Source organism: Gymnoscopelus braueri, assembly GCF_963280865.1.
Source record: "Gymnoscopelus braueri genome assembly, chromosome: 17".
Taxonomy (NCBI): domain Eukaryota; kingdom Metazoa; phylum Chordata; class Actinopteri; order Myctophiformes; family Myctophidae; genus Gymnoscopelus; species Gymnoscopelus braueri.
This window is the reverse complement of record NC_137617.1, coordinates 34,913,262-34,932,001: the sequence shown is the minus strand read 5'-3', so window position 1 is coordinate 34,932,001 and position 18,740 is coordinate 34,913,262. Positions and strand designations below refer to the sequence as shown.

The 18,740-nt window shown below is 39.9% G+C and overlaps 2 protein-coding genes across 2 annotated transcripts; both read left to right on the top strand.

Moving 5' to 3' along the window:
• Nucleotides 1-3,607: 3,607 nt before the first annotated feature.
• Nucleotides 3,608-10,023, top strand: trim16 (tripartite motif containing 16). Its single transcript, XM_080455025.1, has 6 exons — nt 3,608-4,394; nt 6,578-6,673; nt 7,782-8,015; nt 8,137-8,308; nt 8,770-8,859; nt 9,049-10,023. The coding sequence occupies exons 1-6, from the start codon at nt 3,690-3,692 to the stop codon at nt 9,660-9,662; spliced, it is 1,911 nt and encodes a 636-aa protein (XP_080311151.1). The 5' UTR covers nt 3,608-3,689; the 3' UTR covers nt 9,663-10,023.
• A 2,210-nt stretch (nt 10,024-12,233) lies between these two features.
• On the top strand, nt 12,234-16,695 carry tvp23b (trans-golgi network vesicle protein 23 homolog B). Its single transcript, XM_080454688.1, has 7 exons — nt 12,234-12,321; nt 14,066-14,136; nt 14,279-14,423; nt 14,528-14,617; nt 15,778-15,903; nt 15,995-16,123; nt 16,247-16,695. The coding sequence occupies exons 1-7, from the start codon at nt 12,316-12,318 to the stop codon at nt 16,271-16,273; spliced, it is 594 nt and encodes a 197-aa protein (XP_080310814.1). The 5' UTR covers nt 12,234-12,315; the 3' UTR covers nt 16,274-16,695.
• Nucleotides 16,696-18,740: the final 2,045 nt, after the last annotated feature.

Genomic DNA, 18,740 nt, shown 5'->3' with positions numbered 1-18,740 from the left:
TAGATGTATGCAAAGCGCTTTTGAAGTGAAAAACTACATCCTACATTAGAATAAAACAATAAGCCCCAAGAGGCCGTGGTTTACAGCTTTTCTAAAAGGACTTTTTAGGCGTTTTTAGACAATGCAGAGCAGAAGTATAAATTGGTCTAAGTCAATGTAACAATTTAAACCTGGATAGATTTATTTAATTGTATGTATGCATTTTTCTCTGGTCTCTCACAGATGAGTGAAATATTGCAGGCTGCAGCAGTATGACCTGAGAGACACGTGCACGCACATGCACACGCGCGCACACACACACACACACACACACACACACACACACACACACACACACACACACACACACACACACACACAATTGGTCAAGTAATTAGTCAATATTTTGCACAGTCCAACGCTCTAGAATGTGTTTTTAGAGGATAATATTGAAAATCACTGAAGTCCAAACCCCCTAGAACAGTGGTAGGCAACAGGCGACCCGTGGGCCAGAACTGGCGATGATATCTGACCTCGACAAATTATTTTGTAAATAATTTACAATAGCTGACTGACAGTTCAGGTAGGATATGGACAGCAATAGCTTTGAATTGATGAAATCTAAATTTCTATTTCCATTCTTTGAATGTTATGTTTTCACTGTCAACTTTCCTCTTGAGACTTTGGGATGAAAAAAAATTCTCACTTTTAAAAAACAAACCAAAGCTGTGTTTCACATGCCTTAAATGATACATTGTTTCTCTCCATTCTAAGAGACCTTGAACCATGAAAGAGCTCTTGTTCGAAAAGGAGTACTCTCTGTCTCCAGATAAAATGTTATCTAAATATCCTCTTAAGTGAAACATTCAAGGATGAAGCTTGCACAAAAAGGATTACATTAGCATTTCTGTGTGCACCTGTAACATTTGATTCCACATGCTTTTCTATCAATTGTTATACCACATCTTTATGTAGTAACTTTTATAACAATAGTTATTATTATTGTTGTACATAAGGTTGTTTGTGGCAAGTTCCAGGTCCTAAATTAGCCATTGTGTTCTGGCCCACCATCTAATGTCTTTGGAAAGGTTTGGCAAACTTACTTGCCGACCCCTGCCCTAGAGTTTCTCTCTTAGAGGTACAATGTTACCATAATTTGATAGTCAATGAACTGTAGCCTCACCTCATCACTTAAAAGTGAATATATCTGTATGATTGCATACACTGACCTCACCCCCCAAGTGGGGAGGTTTGGGGGTCCTCCCCCCGAATTTATTTGAACATAATAGTTGTAATTTCCTGTGTTATGGCGAATTTGGGGAATTTGATACCAAATCCAGGAGAAATCCATGAGAAATAACAAGTGCAGAAGGAGATGTGGTCGAAATCCAGGAGACTCCTGCCGGATCCAGGGGGGTTGGCAGCCCCGGATGGAACACAGCTGTTAACAGATAAATTAATGATAGGAATATGTTATGTATGTTGTTTATTTAAATAGGCCTGCTGTAATTGTACACTTGCCTTTGGCCTGAATTGAAATGATGAAATTCTAGGCCTGATGTATGGCCAGTGACGCAGACAGAATACCACCTAGCCCTAGCCCACGCCACATGTAAATAAGAACTAACATGTTCTGGATTGCTTGTTATTCAAGTCAAGATCTGATTGGTCAGCAGACTCAGCACAGATTGCTCTCCCCAGTAAGCCATATTTGACTATTTTGAAAAACATTTTAAAATAGTTCAACTCCGATCTACATTGACACGTGAGCTTGTAGACCGTTTATTTGAACAACTTCAAAATAGTAAAAAAAAAATGGAATTTTCGGATTTCTGATCCGGTCTGGACGGAAATAACTTTACGTCATCAAGCGACCGGAAGCTCCGGTGTCGTGCACATAGAGGGTCGTGCACCTCCAAAATGATTCCCCTAGTTTAAAGTTTAGTTTAGTTTAATTTGGTATATTAATCGTTTCGTTTCTTTTGGTGTAATAATCCTTTGGTAAGTTTTTTTTTTTTTTTTATCTTTTATTCTAACTCGTAGCAAGACTAGCGAGACTAAACGAATTGATTCGCATCACGTGGGGAACAAAAACAATGCGACGCCAACCTGAACACAACACATCACCGGAATATGATAGTTTTTCTTTCTTTTTTTCTAAACCGAAAAGTTTTAACTCAAATCATTGCTTCTGGGGGTCCCTGGCACAACATATTTTTGAGATGGCGTCCACTCCGCAGCCAAATAAATAGATATCAATTCGGGGGTCCTTGGCACGAAAAGGTTTGAGAACCACTAACAGAACTGTTCATACTGGGGGGAAAAGGCTCTGGGAAAAAAAAAACTATAGGGAGCAGCATCCATTGGGCTGGACAGGCAGATGTATTTGATCGTATTTTATGTCTGATGAGGATTGTGGACCTTCTTTTTTCCTGCACCATAAGTTTCATTTAACACAAGTAGCTGTTCTGGTATGACACAAACCACCTTGATTTTCTTTTTCACCCACCACTCTTTGTAAATAAAATACATTCTCTCAGTGATCACTGGGAGATAATTGCGTTACTACACAGCGTACCAACACCACCCAGTGGTTAGAAAATGCTATTACATAGCAGTTACAACATCTTGAGCACACACTACTATAATACAGAGAGCTGACTATGACAGGTGTTACCAATGTTATAAATTAAGGCTGTGTTCCATTCAGGTCAAACAGAGGGTGCTGCTATTGTGCATGTTAGCTCACTGGAAAGACTGCTACAGTAAATGCAGTGGAACCTTGATTTTTAGTATAATTAGTAACACCTGTTTTTGCCCTACTATATACAAAAAATTGTCTATTCTCATTTTAAGATGTAGGCTAAAGCTCTGTCAGGATACCCGGTAACTTGCTATCGATAGCTACAGACTGCACAGGGAAGCCTAGTAGCCTTTATTAGACCCTGTTTTTAAAAAGCTTGAATGAAATAAAATCTGTAGCTAGAATGTATTTGCTTTATATTGTCACTGGGTGGCAGTATTGCACCTTTCCTGAAATGACATTGGACCCCTCACCCCAATGTTTGCCTGCATTGAAAAACTACTTGTACTTTGGAATAGGATAAATCCCCAGTAATCCCCATGAATGCCACTTAGGTTAACAAAGCAGCTGAATCACAAATGCAACTCATTGCTGTCATTTGTTTTGAACAAGAAGGCAAGAAACTAAAACAATAACTTGTTTTATGGGCTGGATTGATACAATTATGTTAAACAGGTTCAGCTGTGCTAGAGCAGACACCACTGAAAATGTGGTGCAAAAGAAAAAAAAAAGCAATGAATTTATCAGTGAGTGACGTACAAAAGTCTGTCAATAAACAAGTTACCTCATGATACTTTAGAGTTGAACACAAACATGAAGCATGCCGGGGAATGCAATACAACACCTCACTGTTTCTGATTTGAAACAGCCTTGTGTAGCTTCTTGTTTTCCCCCAAAAGAGGAGGGAAGTGATTGTGTGACTAATCTATGCCTGCTTGTACTTGGTTGGTTAACATGCTGGCTGAAACTAGGAGGCTGCTGACGTTTGCATAGTTTAGGTGTGGTGTGTGGGAGGCTCTTCCCTCTGATCAAAGAACTACAGGTTGGCCGGCAGCAGCTGAAGTGGCAGAGCGGGTTAGTTCCAGGGAGAGTGAGAGGCTGAACAGAGAGAAGGAACAGAACCACCATGGCAGACACAGCACCTGAAACTGAAACTGCAACCCTCAACTCGGAGCAGCAACTGTGTGACGTTTGTTCTGGTATCCTCACCAGAGACGCGTCTGCTTCGTGCGGCCACTCTGTCTGTGACTCCTGCCTGGGGGACAAAGGTAAAGGATGCCCTCGGTGTCTGCAGAGCCCGACCAACAAGCCTAAACGTGCAGGCGGTGTCAAACGGAATGGAACAGTAGCTGCATCTCCTGTCATAGAGTGCAGGGAGGAAGAGAGTCAAGACTGCAAGCAGACAGCGGAGGAGACCAAGATACAGGAGGATCTGAAGGAATCGGAAGATCCCAAGAAGCCAGGTGAGGACAAGCCGAACGGTGCGGTCAAGGATGAAGAGGTGGATGAAAAAGAGCCTCTGCTGGGCCCCGATGATGTGGTGTGTGACTCGTGCATCGAGAACCCCCGGAGGGCCCTCAAGTCCTGTCTCGTCTGCCTGGTGTCCTACTGCGAGGCACACCTCAGGCCTCACCTGGAGAACCCCAAGTTCCAGAACCACAGGCTGGTGGAGCCCCTGAGGGACATCGAGAGACGGACCTGCGAGAGCCACAAGTGGCCCTTGGACCTGTTCTGCTGTGCCGATGCCTGCTGTGTGTGTCAGGAATGTGTGGCTGAGGAACACAAGGGCCACAACACCGTACCTGTGGAAGAAGCTCGCAAGAGGATAGAGGTGAGTTTCACACACACACACACACACACACACACACACACACACACACACACACACACACACACACACACACACACACACACTTTCTCTCTTATTCTGACTTTTTGTTTTGGTTCTCTAAAATGTGCTTCCCCTGAAGACCCATCCTTCAGATTTCTGGATTCACCTTTGTACAAGTACACCCACTTTCTACCATTATGTGCGTTAATACCACAAGGCCACACCATTCTCAAATGACCTATCTTTTGTGCGGTTTTGTTATCTGACAAACTGCACCTTAGTGTTTTCTTTGGTCACTAATGTTACAGGAGTAGAGGTACACAGAAACAGGTGCATAGAACTAAAGCTGACCCAACTGCAAAACTGTAATTTAATCATGTCATTTAATTTATGAATAGAAATCTTCTTAAAACAACAATACATCACGTCAGATTGCACCACTTATCCTTGGTTATTCAATATTATTCTAGGTTATTCTATACTTTGTAATAAAATTACAAAACAACATAAACATAAAACAACATTTGCTATAAATAACACTGATAGACTGGCTTAGGACTTGCATAGTCTGTGTTAAAATAATGCTTCAGCAGGAAGACGGTGGTACAAAACTTGATATAGATATCTAATTTATATTTATTATGGAACTGTCTTTTCACCCAAGTCCCAGAGAGGAAATTGGATCATTTAAATTTAATTATGAGTCTATTCAACATAATCTCTGATGGGCTTTCTCTGTAGTGCATTCTTGAAATTCTATTTTTCTTGCTCAATTCTATTTTGACTGACTGACAAAGAAAAAGGTTAAGCTTAAGCTGAAGATTCATTTGTCTTTCTTAGTGACAGTTCATGGACATCAACATTCCAGCTCTGATTCCCAGAGACACCATTCTGCTTAGCCCACACCTGTTATTTGTGGCAATATTTGTAGCAGTTGCCAGGCCAGGCATAATTTAAAACTTAAATTATGTTTACATGTGTGCAACCAATATCTGTCAAACAGTATACCTAAGCTGACATTGTAGACTGTACATAGAACATCTATTTCAGTAACCTTATCAACTCTCCTTTGAAAACACAAGTAGATGTCAAGTATTATTTTTTAAATGTCAACAAAGTAATTTGGATAACCAAGAATTGTCTCTCCACTTGTGAAAGGTTCCTCTTTGAGAGAAGTGAGGTTCAGTTGGAAATTAATACATGAGAATGTATGTTCCTGTTCCTAGTTTGTTCACCAGAAAATTCCCCTTCACCTAATTTGTTACATAACTCAAAGGGCAGGTTTTGATCAAACATATTACTGCTATACATACACTTGTAACATGGCTGATAGAGTATTGTAGTCATAAATCATTTTTGAACGACCTACATTTGTTTTAGGATTCAAACCAACATATAACATAAGCCCGGAGGGTTAATTTCCTTTCCTGTTGTGTCACTCACACTACATCCCATGGTACACAAAAGATGAGTAGCTATGCCTCGTAGTAAAAATGCTTTGCCCAATTGGCTGCCAGCACTTAACACTTAATGCTGCTCCTGGTTTAACATCACACATATTTTTGGAGCTTCCGTATGAGCCATTAGTTCAGAGCCCAAACTGGTAGAACAGCTTTGTTTTATCTCTGCAAAACAGTATGCCTGTTTTCTTATTTTTAGACAAAAGGGAGGTCATTTATTAACAAATGGTAACTGAATGCCGCTTACAGATAAACAATTTTGATTAGACATTTTAATATAAGCACTTTTTGCAAATGTGACATCTACTTGCTGGCCCAAGCAAGCGTAGTTATTTTATAAAGAATGAATGCAATATAGATTTACAGATTTACCTGAGTCAAGTACTGGGTAACATAGCTGTTTCCTCAGGGTACAAATTGTATGGACAAGAATGCAACATGCCATTCCAGTTTCGCCAGGACCTGCCCAAGGAATTCACACTTAGAGACTGAAAGTCAGTCTTAATATAGAGAGCATATGCCTTAAAACACAACTGATTATCACAAGTCATCATCTGTCATTTAGAAGCAGCAACACTGTTGTCCAGTATATTTACATTCCTCAGAATGGTCTTGGTGTACAAGCGAAATGTTGGGATTATGCATGTTTTCACAACGACTGCATGACTGTGGTTTTGTATGTACACAAACCGAATGATCTTCTCTTCTCCTTTATGCACATAGAGGGAACTAAATGAGAAACAGAGTGAAATGGTCAAGACGGTGACCGCAGCAGAGAACGCCATCAACAAACTTCAAGTCAACACGGTCTCCATCGAGGTACATACGCTGTGACATCCCTGACCTTACATGAGATCACTATTTAATGACATTTCTTTCATAGTATGTCATAGTAATTTGTATGGGCTGTAATTGTTGGTTAAGACAGAGCTATTTTTGGCCATGAGAATCCCTAGTCTTAAAGCCTCAAGGTATCGGAGCCACCTCAACCTGACAGGTTTCTTCAGGCGTGGGAGGGGGAAATCCATGTGTTTGTGTAGTTCATAGTGGTGTCAGCTCCCATTTGAGGCATGAAGCATTCCTCCTGCTGTTACGTAAAAGCCACCTATCGTCACCTGACCTCATCTGGCATCTGGTTGAGTTGTCACACATGTTGACACACTGTCAGCTTGCTGATAAATTGCTTCAATCATCTGAACATGATGCATACACAATAATCAGTGGTAATTTATCTGTAACCAAATGCACACTATTTGTATACATTTGTACTTAAAGGGATATTTCACTTTCAAAAAAACTTTGGGTCATTTTATCGTCGACGTCTACTCAGGCTTTTGTGAGCCCCCCAGACAGTTTTTAAGTTGCTTGATTCAGTATTTAGATATTTGATATTCATTTTATCAGACACGCCCCCTTCCTATACAAACCCATTGTAACTTCAAACTCAATTTTTAACATGTTAGATTCAATAAAAACACCCGTCCTTGGTTCTGGTAACTCACCCTGCCCTCCTAATACGCGAGGGGGCTGTGTTTTTTCCATAACGTTTTTCATTTATTTTTAATATTTTTTGGGGAAAATGAAAAGAATTAAATACAATAAATGAATAAAATAAAATAAATGAAAAAAGTAATCGAAAAAACATGTATTAGGAGGGCAGGATGAGTCACCAGAACCAAGGACGGGTTTTTTCGATGAATCTAACATTTTGTATAGGAAGGGGGCGTGTCTGATAAAATGAATATCAAATATCTAAATACTGAATCTAGAAACTTAAAAACTCTCTGGGGGGCTCACAAAAGCCTGAGTAGACGATAAAATGACCCAAAGTTTTTTTGAAAGTGAAATATCCCTTTAACACTGAGGATTTTACTGTGTATAATCCAACAAATATGACAACAAATGCATAACAAGAACTGTTCTGCAGCATTCGGTGACGGAGGTGCGGGAAGTGATCGAGACCCAGTTCACAGAGCTCCAGGCTGTTGTGGAGAGGGCCAAGAAGGAAGTCACAGAGATCCTGGAGGGAGAGGAGAAGCAGGCTCTGAGACAGGCGGAGGGAATCCGGGTTCACCTGGAGCAGAGGTGCACGGAGCTGAAGAAGACTCAGGCGCAGGTGGAGAAGTTCTCTAAAAACAAGAATGATGTGGATTTCCTACAGGTAATCGATGGCTATTAGATGACCAGGTCAAAGTTTACAAGACATGCTCAAACTCATGTTTCCATATAAATTATCGACTTGACTGTTCCTAGTTTTTAAATAAGATTGATTGTTTTTACAGGAGTACTCGGAATGGAAGAAAGAGACGACTGATATTTCCCTGCCTGGCGTCTACATTGGCCTGATGGATCGCTTGAATTCCTTCAGCCGTGTCATTGTCAAAGCCACTGAGGAGCTGTGTGAGAAGCTTGTGTCCTCTTACATAGAACAACTCAAGGAAACATGTAAAAATGGTAAGTGTATTGCGTGACAAACCTAGTGCAAACCTGCAAAAACAGAAAATCCTATTTGGAGGGACACGACCTTGTGTGTCTGATGTAAAGATAATCCCCCTTGACTCCCTCGGCTTGCTCAGTCTTGTCTGGAGAGCTGAGGAATCTTAGACTGTGTGTCATACTGTAGTTTTGAAGCTAAGGCAACAAGTGGCGGCTGAGCCTGAGAGATAAGAATGTGTCTAATGTAAATGTAGCTTGCCACCGACCTGAGCGACTGAGTCACCTCATTTGTGTGTCACGAGCACACCTGAAGTGAAGTGACCCTCAGGGCTGAAGGATGGCTTATTGCCTAATGACCGTTTGATCTATTGGGTGTGTGTGTGTGTGTGTGTGTGTGGGTGGGGATAATAACAAACAAATGCAAATATTAGCAATGCTGTGTTATTGAAGCATGGAATATTGTTCTTCCTTTTCCTCAGAGGGAATAAAGACCACTGTGCATGAAATTGTTGCGGCCAAACGGAACATGTCCCTGCCAGATCCGAAGACGCATGAAGACTTTCTCAAGTGTAAGATATTGTGTATATGAATAGATATATAGATGTAAAATATGGGTAATTACATGTTACTCAAGTGTCACAAATGCTTTGGGTAATCACACTGTTACTCAGGTGTCACAATTGTCAATCAATCAAATGCCACACAGCAAAATGAGTAGCAGTTAAGCATGCTGACTCATCTCTTGCATCCTCTCCCAGATGCCACCCATGTGAGTTTCGATGCAGACACTGCCCACAAGTTCCTACGTCTGACGGAGGAAAACAGGAAGGTGACCAACACCACTCCCTGGCAACATCCCTATCCTGATGTACCAGAGCGCTTTGACAACTGGCGCCAGGTACTGGCCACGGAGAGCTTCTACTTGGGCCGTCATTACTTCGAAGTGGATATAAGCGGGGAAGGCACGCACATCGGTCTGACCTACAAGAGCATCGACCGCAAGGGCAGCGAGAGTAACAGCTGCATCACGGGCAATGACTTTTCATGGTGCCTTCAGTGGAATGGCCGCACATTCTCTGCTTGGCACAGCGATGTGGAGACCCCTCTCAAAGTGGACAAGTTCAGACGTATCGGGGTGTATGTGGACTACACCAAAGGTGTTCTGGCTTTTTATGGTATGGATGAAACCATGACGCTCATCCATGAGTACAAGGCAAAGTTCTTAGAGCCTGTTTACCCAGCTTTCTGGCTATCTAAGAAAGAAAATGTTGTCACTCTGGTTGTCCCTGGTGAGCCACTTCCAATTAAAAGCCCCTCCCCTCCCACATCCCCTGCAAACAAACTTGTTGCCTCAGAACCAGCAACCCATTAACTTCAAAAGGTCATATTGTACCTGTTAACTTTTCCCATTCAAACTGTTTAACAATGTTTATTTTTTGTATTTCTAAGTGCGTTTCCATGAGCCAATAACAGACCTCTTTTAAATCTATACTGTAACTTATTTACAGAAAAATATGAAAATCCATATATGGTGCTTGTTGAGTTCAATTTTTCCATAAAGAAAACAGCACTGACATTCTTCTCCTGTGTCTTATAACTTACGTGTTTGGGATCAACTCATATTTCCTTCTATTGTATAATTTGGGGACTGCTGTTACTTATCACTGTACTGTGACTTTAGAATTTATGCTAAGCAATATAAATAAAGAGTATGTCACTTGTTTGCAAACAAAGCTGGTTGCTTGTGTTAGCTTGATTGATAATTATCTAAGATTCTAATGGACAAGAAAGTAGTCAGTTTCTTTACGCTTTGAACTATTGAGAAGATTTAATATTTCAAGGCTCTTTAAAATATGTAATCATCTTTTTGCTGTAGCATTTGGAATCAAATGATTATAGTGGATTAGAAGGGCTTTTATAAATGTAATTGAAATATTTGTGTATAAAATACATAAAAAATGTATTTGACTTGTTGGACCACTAATGACAAACTTGAACAATCTACATGCAACACAACGAAACATCCAAAATGTATTTTTCTTCTCCTTTGGGGTTGGCAGTTGACAAACCATCTTTTAGAGGTGGATTACCCAGATACTTCTGGATTATACGGCAACAGAGAAAAGAAAATCTAGACTCTGTTAGCTAAGTCCGTTTCTTTTATACACTTAAGAGACAAAAAGAAGTCATGGTGTTTGCCCTTCCTAGTGACTGAAAATGGTGATTCCTCTCAATGATATATTGAATGCAAAGGAGTAGAACACGTTCGTTTGACAGTTTTCTTTTCTTGGTTACAGTGAGTATTTTCTGGTTGAGTGTTTACCTATTCTATATGTTTTATTAAGACCGGCATGACCTTGTCAAATGAGTAATCATATTCCCTTCGATTCCAGCACCAACATGTCTTTGTACAGTGTTATATAGACTTTTTCCAATTAACTTATCATCCCAATACTCATGCAACACTGAATGTGTATATGTCCCAATGAATGACTCGGCTTCACTTTCGCTTAATGTACATTTATGTTTACATTAATTCAAAGTGTTTGCTAGACCAGATTATCCACCTGCTCATTTCCCTCTACACCAACGTCAACAAGAACCCATAACAAACATGTTGACGTGGCCTTATTTTACATCCTTTACGTTGCAAAATTCTTTATTGATAAGGTCCATTCTGAATGAAGATCTACCAGATCTAATGCTTTCTAGTGCTAAAAAGCTGTTCAGATACAATAACGGTCTTATTTCCGTCTCCTCAAGGGCCAATAGTTCTGTGGTATATGTATACTGACAAATGGTCTGACACACTTTTCTAAACATTCTGGACATATACTGTATACTGTACGCAGTGTAACGCACACCTTGAAATCATGATCTCTGGAGCCATCTGTGAATACAAACACTGAGTCTGACAAATGCTGATCAAAATAGCTTTTATGGCCTATACACCATACTGAAAGTTGCTATGGGGGAGGGGGAAACACACACTCTCACAGAGGTATGTAGTTGAAAATATCGACGATCGATCGATCAATCAATCAAGCAATCGAACAATCGAACAATCTTTTACTGGGAATTCTGCCTGACAACTCATCCAGAACTTAAAGGAGGAGTTCACCCAAAAAATGACTTATTTTCTATCAATTGCACACCCTATGAAGCCTTGAATCCATGGATTATTTTTTGTTTTTGTCGCATTCCTACGCTAATAATTTGATTCCCGTCTCCTACCGGCTAATGTATCCGGTAGGAGACACAAAGCAGATTATTTGTGTCTCCTACCGGAAATACACGGTCATCAAATTATTGTCTTAGGAATGCCACAAAAACAAAAATAAATCCATGAAATCAAGGCTTCATGGGGTGTGTAATTGATAGAAAATAAGTCATTTTTTGGGTGAACTCCTCCTTTAACAAGGGGCTGTGTTTTATATATGTGTGTCTGTGGATCATAATTACTTAATTCTAAGTTTTAAGTAGAAGCACAAGCCTCCTCAAATGATCACTATTGACTCTCATATCACACAACAGTTGTGGTCTAAGTTTATCCAAAATAAAATAAAAAAGAATAATGAAAAAAGAAAGAAATGTCCACTTTCCTACATCACTGAATGCATGGTCAGACTCAGGGGCCACATGCAATACCTTCAAGAACAACCTGTGGTCCACAGACCACCAGTTGAAACCCCCTGGGACTAGGTTCCAGCTTGCTTATGCTTTGAGTAAGACATTGGATTAAGAGAAAGTAATTTCTTTAATAATTTTTTGCTGTGATGTAGGCCTAGTAGGACCTACCAATGCCACTGTCACTGCATTGGGATAAAATAAATACACACGCACGCACGCGCACGCACACGCACGCACACGCACACACGCACACACCGTTTCCGTATCCGGTTTAGACCCAGACCGGATCCTACATATTTTATATCCGTTTCAACAACGCATCGCCAAGTAATGACGTGGAACCAGGAAGTAGCTACACGCACACAACAAGACAGTAGCTTCCAGCAGATTGAAACATGATGGTAAGTGACACAAATCTCACTCTAAATGTTGTCATTTGTTCACTATAGAATCAGTCGATTCGTCGTGATGTGCCGCAAGAACGGTGGCAGAATTCTGAACATTGCGTTCAAAACTCCCCAGGGTCGAATCTGTCGCTGCAGTACGTGTTGCTAACGAGTTAGCATCTGTATTTTGATATGTAAATAACATGTGTTTTACGACAACATGCCGTTTATTAACACCACATATTATGATGCGTGACGCTTTAATGTGACATTAGCACACCATAGACGTAAATGTCATCTTTATGTGGTTGTAGAGTTGCTGTCAATTTAAACCCCGTTGTTATAACACCACATAAACAACGTCATCTATCTAACTAGCAGACGTGCCGTAGTCGTTTACTGTGTATATGTCAGTGATTCTCAAACCTTTTAGTTTCAAGTTCCCCCAGTTTGATGTGCATTAGGCCAGTGGTTCTCATGTCAAGGACCCCCAAAATGATATGCATTTGGCCGCGGACCCCCATCTCAAAATATTTTGTTCCAGGGACCCCCCTCAGAAGCAAAGTTTGAGTCACAAATGTTCGCTTTAAAAATATATATATTCAAAGGATTGCACACATTTTCACGATTTTTCAAAAATAGCAGATCTACAAGTTCTTATATCTGCTATTTTTGAATACCAAAGTATAAAAGGTTGATTGTGATGCTATATTAACACATTTTGCTGGGGACCCCCTGGTACCCCCCCAAGGACCCCACTTTGAGAACCAATGCATATTAGGCCACACTTGTAGGCTGATGTGAAGTCCAACAACATCTTGAAATATATTGTACGCCTCTGCAGTCTGCACACAGTGTATATTTCCGAGAGAAGGATCATAAACGCATAATTTTGTGATCATATGAGATACTACAGTAGTAGCAGCTTGTTTAAATCCGGCCCATGGAAGAGTGTTGCTCTAGGCCTAATAAATCAGGTCACAATGGAAGCAGTGTGTTGTGAATTTAGTAGTTCCCCTAGTATGTTGTGTAATCCTAAGAGCATTCCTCTATTAATGGTGGTACAGTGTGATTCTCAGATTCCTTTAAAAGAAGATGATGACATCAGGCATTATAACATGACAAGTTCTAAACTTGATTAAACACATACAGCGAGAGTATATACTGGTCAGTCAGTGGTCACATTACATGACCAGGAGATATGAGTCGTAACAGATATGGAGTCCAATATGAATAAGTACACAATAACACGTAATGTTCTACAATGTAGTCGGGTTGTACGTCAACAAATGCATCCGGCATCACTGAGCTGACAGTGTTCCAGTAAAGCAGTGACCGTCATCAGCATATCTTTGCTTATGCAGATGAGAGTGAATTGGTACAGTACAGACACTAGTCAGATGAGATCAAACAGATACAGGTCAAGCCTAACAGGCCAAGCATAAGATGGATTATAACAGTGTTTGGAATAGAAACTGTACCGGTATAACATTTTCAGTAATGGATATGTTAAACCTTACTGGTGAAAATTGGTATTACAATATCTGTGTCGATAGCCATGGAAATATTCAGTTATCGGACGGATATTGGCCAAAATGTCAATATTGTGTATCCCTTTTATTAAATCTAATGTGTTTTGTTGTAGTGCTAGTCCATATCTAGATACTAGATAGATATGGAGATATTGTATAACAGTCAAGATGGTCTCGCACACTATCGCCAAAGGTTAAAAAATGTCTCTTCCTTATCGATCCCCTAGGAGAATGATGATGACGTGTCCCTGTTTGATGCAGAGGAGGATACTGGGAGAAAGTCAAAGAAGACTGTCAAGTAAGCTCACTCACATGTTCACTCAGTCACAGGGTCCTTGTGTCAAATGCCTGACATTCACATGCCTAATATATTACATGCTGACTGACTGTAACAATAACTATATCATATGTGTATTTTAAAAAATGTGTGTTCTTCACAGGCATCCACTGGCATCATTCTTTCACCTCTTCTTCCGAGTTAGTGCTATCCTAGTGTACCTGCTCTGTAAGTTCTTCAGTAGCAGTTTCATTGCCCCCATGGTCACGGTCATCCTTCTGATATCGGCTGACTTCTGGACTGTAAAGGTGGGCCACTGTCTGCTTCCTCGTGTTGAAAATAGATCAAGTATTATTTCTAACTATTGATATACACATACATCGTACATAATATTTTGCCTTGTCTATTGTAGAACATCACTGGCAGATTGATGGTTGGTCTGAGATGGTGGAACCAGGTGTCTGATGATGGTCAGAACCACTGGGTGTTTGAGTCTAGAAAGGTATAGTACATTCATCTTAAACTTGATTGATGAAATTGTTGTATGTTATGCCTTGTTTTGTTTTTGTGCTTTTTTTTCGTTTCAGTTTCAGTTTCATTTCTAATTTTATCCAACCAGGACAGAGAACTCAATCAGGATACAGAAATTGGAAGTGATGACACTAAGAAATGAGCATGCAAAATTGGAACTGGAACACTATACAAATTAAGCTTAAAAATGTGTACTTTCTCCTGATTGGCTGAGATTTTGACACCTACCGAAAAATTTATTTTCTGTTTATTAAAGAGCTGGAGAGACAGGGAGACATCTGTTACTGAAAAAACACTCCATAGCAATGATTACTATCAGAATATAGTATTTTAACCTTTTAACAAAATACTTTTTGTTTTAACCGAAAAATATCACTTACCCTACCTTTAACTAAAAAGGCCTGCCACTGTGTCAGAATGGTATATTTGTTTATTCTGATCTTGATAACAAAAACAATTGCTTTGCACAGTCACTTCAGCAAAGCACCGCTCACTCGCAAACACTTTATACATACCCATTAGCATGCTTGACATGAAAGCAGGCTTTAGGCAGAGTAGTCTACTCTCTTCACAAACAGTATGGTGTGTGTGAACAGTTTGTTGGGTAAATCTGTTAGCCTTTAGGTTCACATGTTACATTTTGCAAATGTACTTGGCTAGATGGTTGTCAAACAGTGGTATTAGTTGTAGGTGTTAAAGGCTCACACAAAAGGTTGACACACAAAAATGTTCCGAACGGGACGCCCGCTGGCCTAGCGGTCCAGGCGCATACCACATATAGGCTCTAAGGCCAATATGACAGCGCGTCCCGACCCAGAGGACTTTTGTGCGTGTCAAAAGAAGAAAAGCCCAACAAATATCTTTAAAAAAAATAAATCTGAACATTCAGAAATAAGAAACAGAGGCAGAAGACCTAGACAACTAATGTACCATAAGTAATGATTGTCCATTTCAGGATAGGATTATGCTATTTCAAGGGGGAATCCTGCTCAGTGTGCTTTTAAAACCCCATGATACATTATTGACCTATTGTACACATTTCTTTAAAAATACTGAATGCGATGCTTACTGTCAGGAAGCTTCATTGCACTGGCAGATGTCAGTATGAGAATATCCTCTTGTTTCCCACAGGGGAGTGGAAAGCAGCTGGTCTCGGATTCAGAGTCACGTATCTTCTGGCTTGGACTGGTTGTTTGTCCCATCCTCTGGGGTATCTTCTTCTTCAGTGCCCTCTTCGCTCTCAACATTAAGTGGCTGGTAAGTCCTAAAGGATGAGAAAGTCTTCTTAATCATTGTGACATTAATGTATTATTCTTACCACGTTTTTCTTTTCTTCTTCTGCATACAGCCTGTGGTGATCATGGGTCTGACGTTGCAAGGGGCCAACATGTACGGATATGTGCGCTGCAAAGTGGGAGGCAAAACCAGCTTAAAGAACATGGCTACAAATTACTTTGGTCGTCAGTTCCTCAAACAGGTGACCTGATTTTTGTGAAAACATAAACTCAACAAACAGCTGATTAGTCTGTTTTCAAGTGATTAGTTAAGAGTCCCACGTGATGTAGTATACAGTAATTCATGTTAATTTTCCCTTTTACAGGCAATGTCCAAGGAAGAGGAATCGTAGAGCGAAACTCTTCGATTTGGAACACGTTTGCATTATTCTAAATGCTATAATAAATAGACTTTTATTAGCACATTGATACATTGAGTGAAACATTTTGCAGCGATGTGAAAACGGAAATATTTGAATTTCTGTGGTTTTGATAACAATTCGAGAAGGTGATGGGCATCTCTGCTTTGCTACGGGGTCACACAAACCCTGGAACTATTTTATTTACTTTTTGTTTTGTTTTCCATTGCCTATTAACCTCTGTTAAACAATGGTTGTTTCTTTTGAAAGATGTGGTACAAACATTTTTGTTTGTAAAGAAGTGTGTGTATAAGTAAAGCAGTGTAAAGGTATGGGGTGCATTTGTAAATAATTATTTATGTAAAGAAACTACTGTATGTGGACCACCTTTGTGTGCAAATACATTTTTAACAATTTCCAAAATGTGTTATTTTTGTGTTTGCATTCCAATCTCTCTATTGTTAGTCAAAATGTAATATATTATGAACTGTTATTATGAGCAGGCAAACATAATATTGGAATGGGAATGAATTTAAAACGACCAGATAGTCCATGAGCCAGAGCCCCAAAATTGAGCCTTGGTTATCAAATGGGTGGGCAAATCGAGGTTAGATTTTTCAGCCGTAAATGTCTAGTTCACAGTTTGGCATGATAACCATTGCAGACTAGTAGCTTAGTGGTAATTATCATGCGTTGAATATGTGGACCCCTATATTGTCACACGCAAATTGCTACAACAAATACAGTATATGGACAACTTTTGAACCTTATTTTGTGTAGAGACGTATGAACCCACTTTTCTGCATAATTCAAGTATGGGAAATTGATTGGAATGGTGATTTTACCTCTTAAAAAGTTCAATCAGTGCACGTGTAGTCGGGGGATATTACAAAACACCTAGAATCAATTCTTTACCAAGACATTTCTTCACCATGTGTTTGTAAAGGTGTTTAGTAACACATTTCACAAAGGTTAAAATTCAACCCCCTAGGCGAACCCGAGACAGCTGTTGAAAGTTGGGGTATCCGCGACCTTGAGGATTTTTTTTTTTAATCACATAAACCCTATTGTTGACCGGAGTCCCTCAGGGCTCTAAACTAGTATTTTCAGTGATTTCAGAGTGATCCCCGGGTGGAGTGGAGGAGTGGCACCCAGTTGACACGTAGGTTCTGACAGCGCTGCAGTGACCTCCATACCTACTTCCACCCCATATACCCCCTCTACCCGCCTTAGGGGCTCCATAGCCCCACTACACTCGTCCACTACCCGTGCCTAGCCACCCAGTAGACAGTTAGGTTCTGACAGTTCTTCACTGACCACGACATTAGCAGTCTTCAAGGGTCTACCAGAAATACCTGACAAGGCCCGAGACCTGTACGCATCCAGGACCGTGTTTTATTAAGGTCAAAAGGGACTGGGTCGGTTCAGATTCTAGTACCTGTTTGTGATTATGTATAATACCTGATTTGATCCAAGAAGACTCGTACTCAGCAGTGTTGGAGCTGCTGTCCTGCAACTGCAGCCGTAGATGCAAGCTCCCAGAATACCAGGGCTTGAGCAATGGCTTGAAATATACATCTCTGTGTAAGTTGCAAACATGTAATAACCAGCCTCAAAAGGTTATTAGGACGTGATAATCATGATTTTGGATCATGTTTTTGATCAGCAAAGCCTGATATTTTCAACTGATACAACTGCCTCGGTATGCCTTCTGGGTCCTCACTTTTCCACAACATAACTAACCCATCTCACTTGATAAACATAGGACATATATAACAAACAAAAAGTTAAGCTAATTTTAACTTGAGGTGTATAATTAGTAAAACAAATACTAATTAATATCCAATATTCCCTATTTAGAAACCTTTCGATGTTTAATCTGGCTTCATCCAGTGTTCAGAGTTTGGCTCTGGAAAATTATGCAAATTGGGGCATTTGCCCATATAATGCCTAATTTGCATATTTAAACATTCAATTTCACAAAACGTGTAATGCAATAAATAACTCAACTGAGGAAGTTTCATGGTGTTGTCTATTCATTCTTTTTTTTTTTTATCCTATTCACCTATACTATGTACTGTAGGTGAAAATAACAAAATGTGATAATGTGAAAAAGCTACTCCTGTGGTTATCATATATTAATTTACTTATACAATTACATATAAACAATTTAATATATGTAAGGTTTTGCTCACTATTAATTTGATAATTAACTCTTGTCTAGCTCATGGACTGAGACGAAGGACGTCATATTGTGGACTACAGTGACACCTTGTGGAATGTTTAAGAAGTGTACAAATACATTTATATCTATTTACTTGGCTACATAACACATATTGCGCCGTTTGTGTTTGAACATTTGTGCAAAGTATTAGCACAACATGGCCAAATAAACGGATAAGGTTATAACCATACAGTGGTTAGAATTAATATGACGATATACAATTTAATTTGCCACAAC

What these genes read in the sequence shown, in the direction of transcription:
- trim16 (XM_080455025.1), top strand. Translation starts at nt 3,690, where the DNA reads ATGGCAGACACAGCACCTGAAACTGAAACTGCAACCCTCAACTCGGAG. An exon ending in ATGATGTGGATTTCCTACAG is followed by an intron (nt 8,016 to 8,136) that starts GTAATCGATGGC and finishes TTGTTTTTACAG; the next exon opens with GAGTACTCGGAATGGAAGAA. An exon ending in GCATGAAGACTTTCTCAAGT is followed by an intron (nt 8,860 to 9,048) that starts GTAAGATATTGT and finishes ATCCTCTCCCAG; the next exon opens with ATGCCACCCATGTGAGTTTC.
- tvp23b (XM_080454688.1), top strand. An exon ending in CTCTCAACATTAAGTGGCTG is followed by an intron (nt 15,904 to 15,994) that starts GTAAGTCCTAAA and finishes TTCTGCATACAG; the next exon opens with CCTGTGGTGATCATGGGTCT. An exon ending in GTCGTCAGTTCCTCAAACAG is followed by an intron (nt 16,124 to 16,246) that starts GTGACCTGATTT and finishes TCCCTTTTACAG; the next exon opens with GCAATGTCCAAGGAAGAGGA.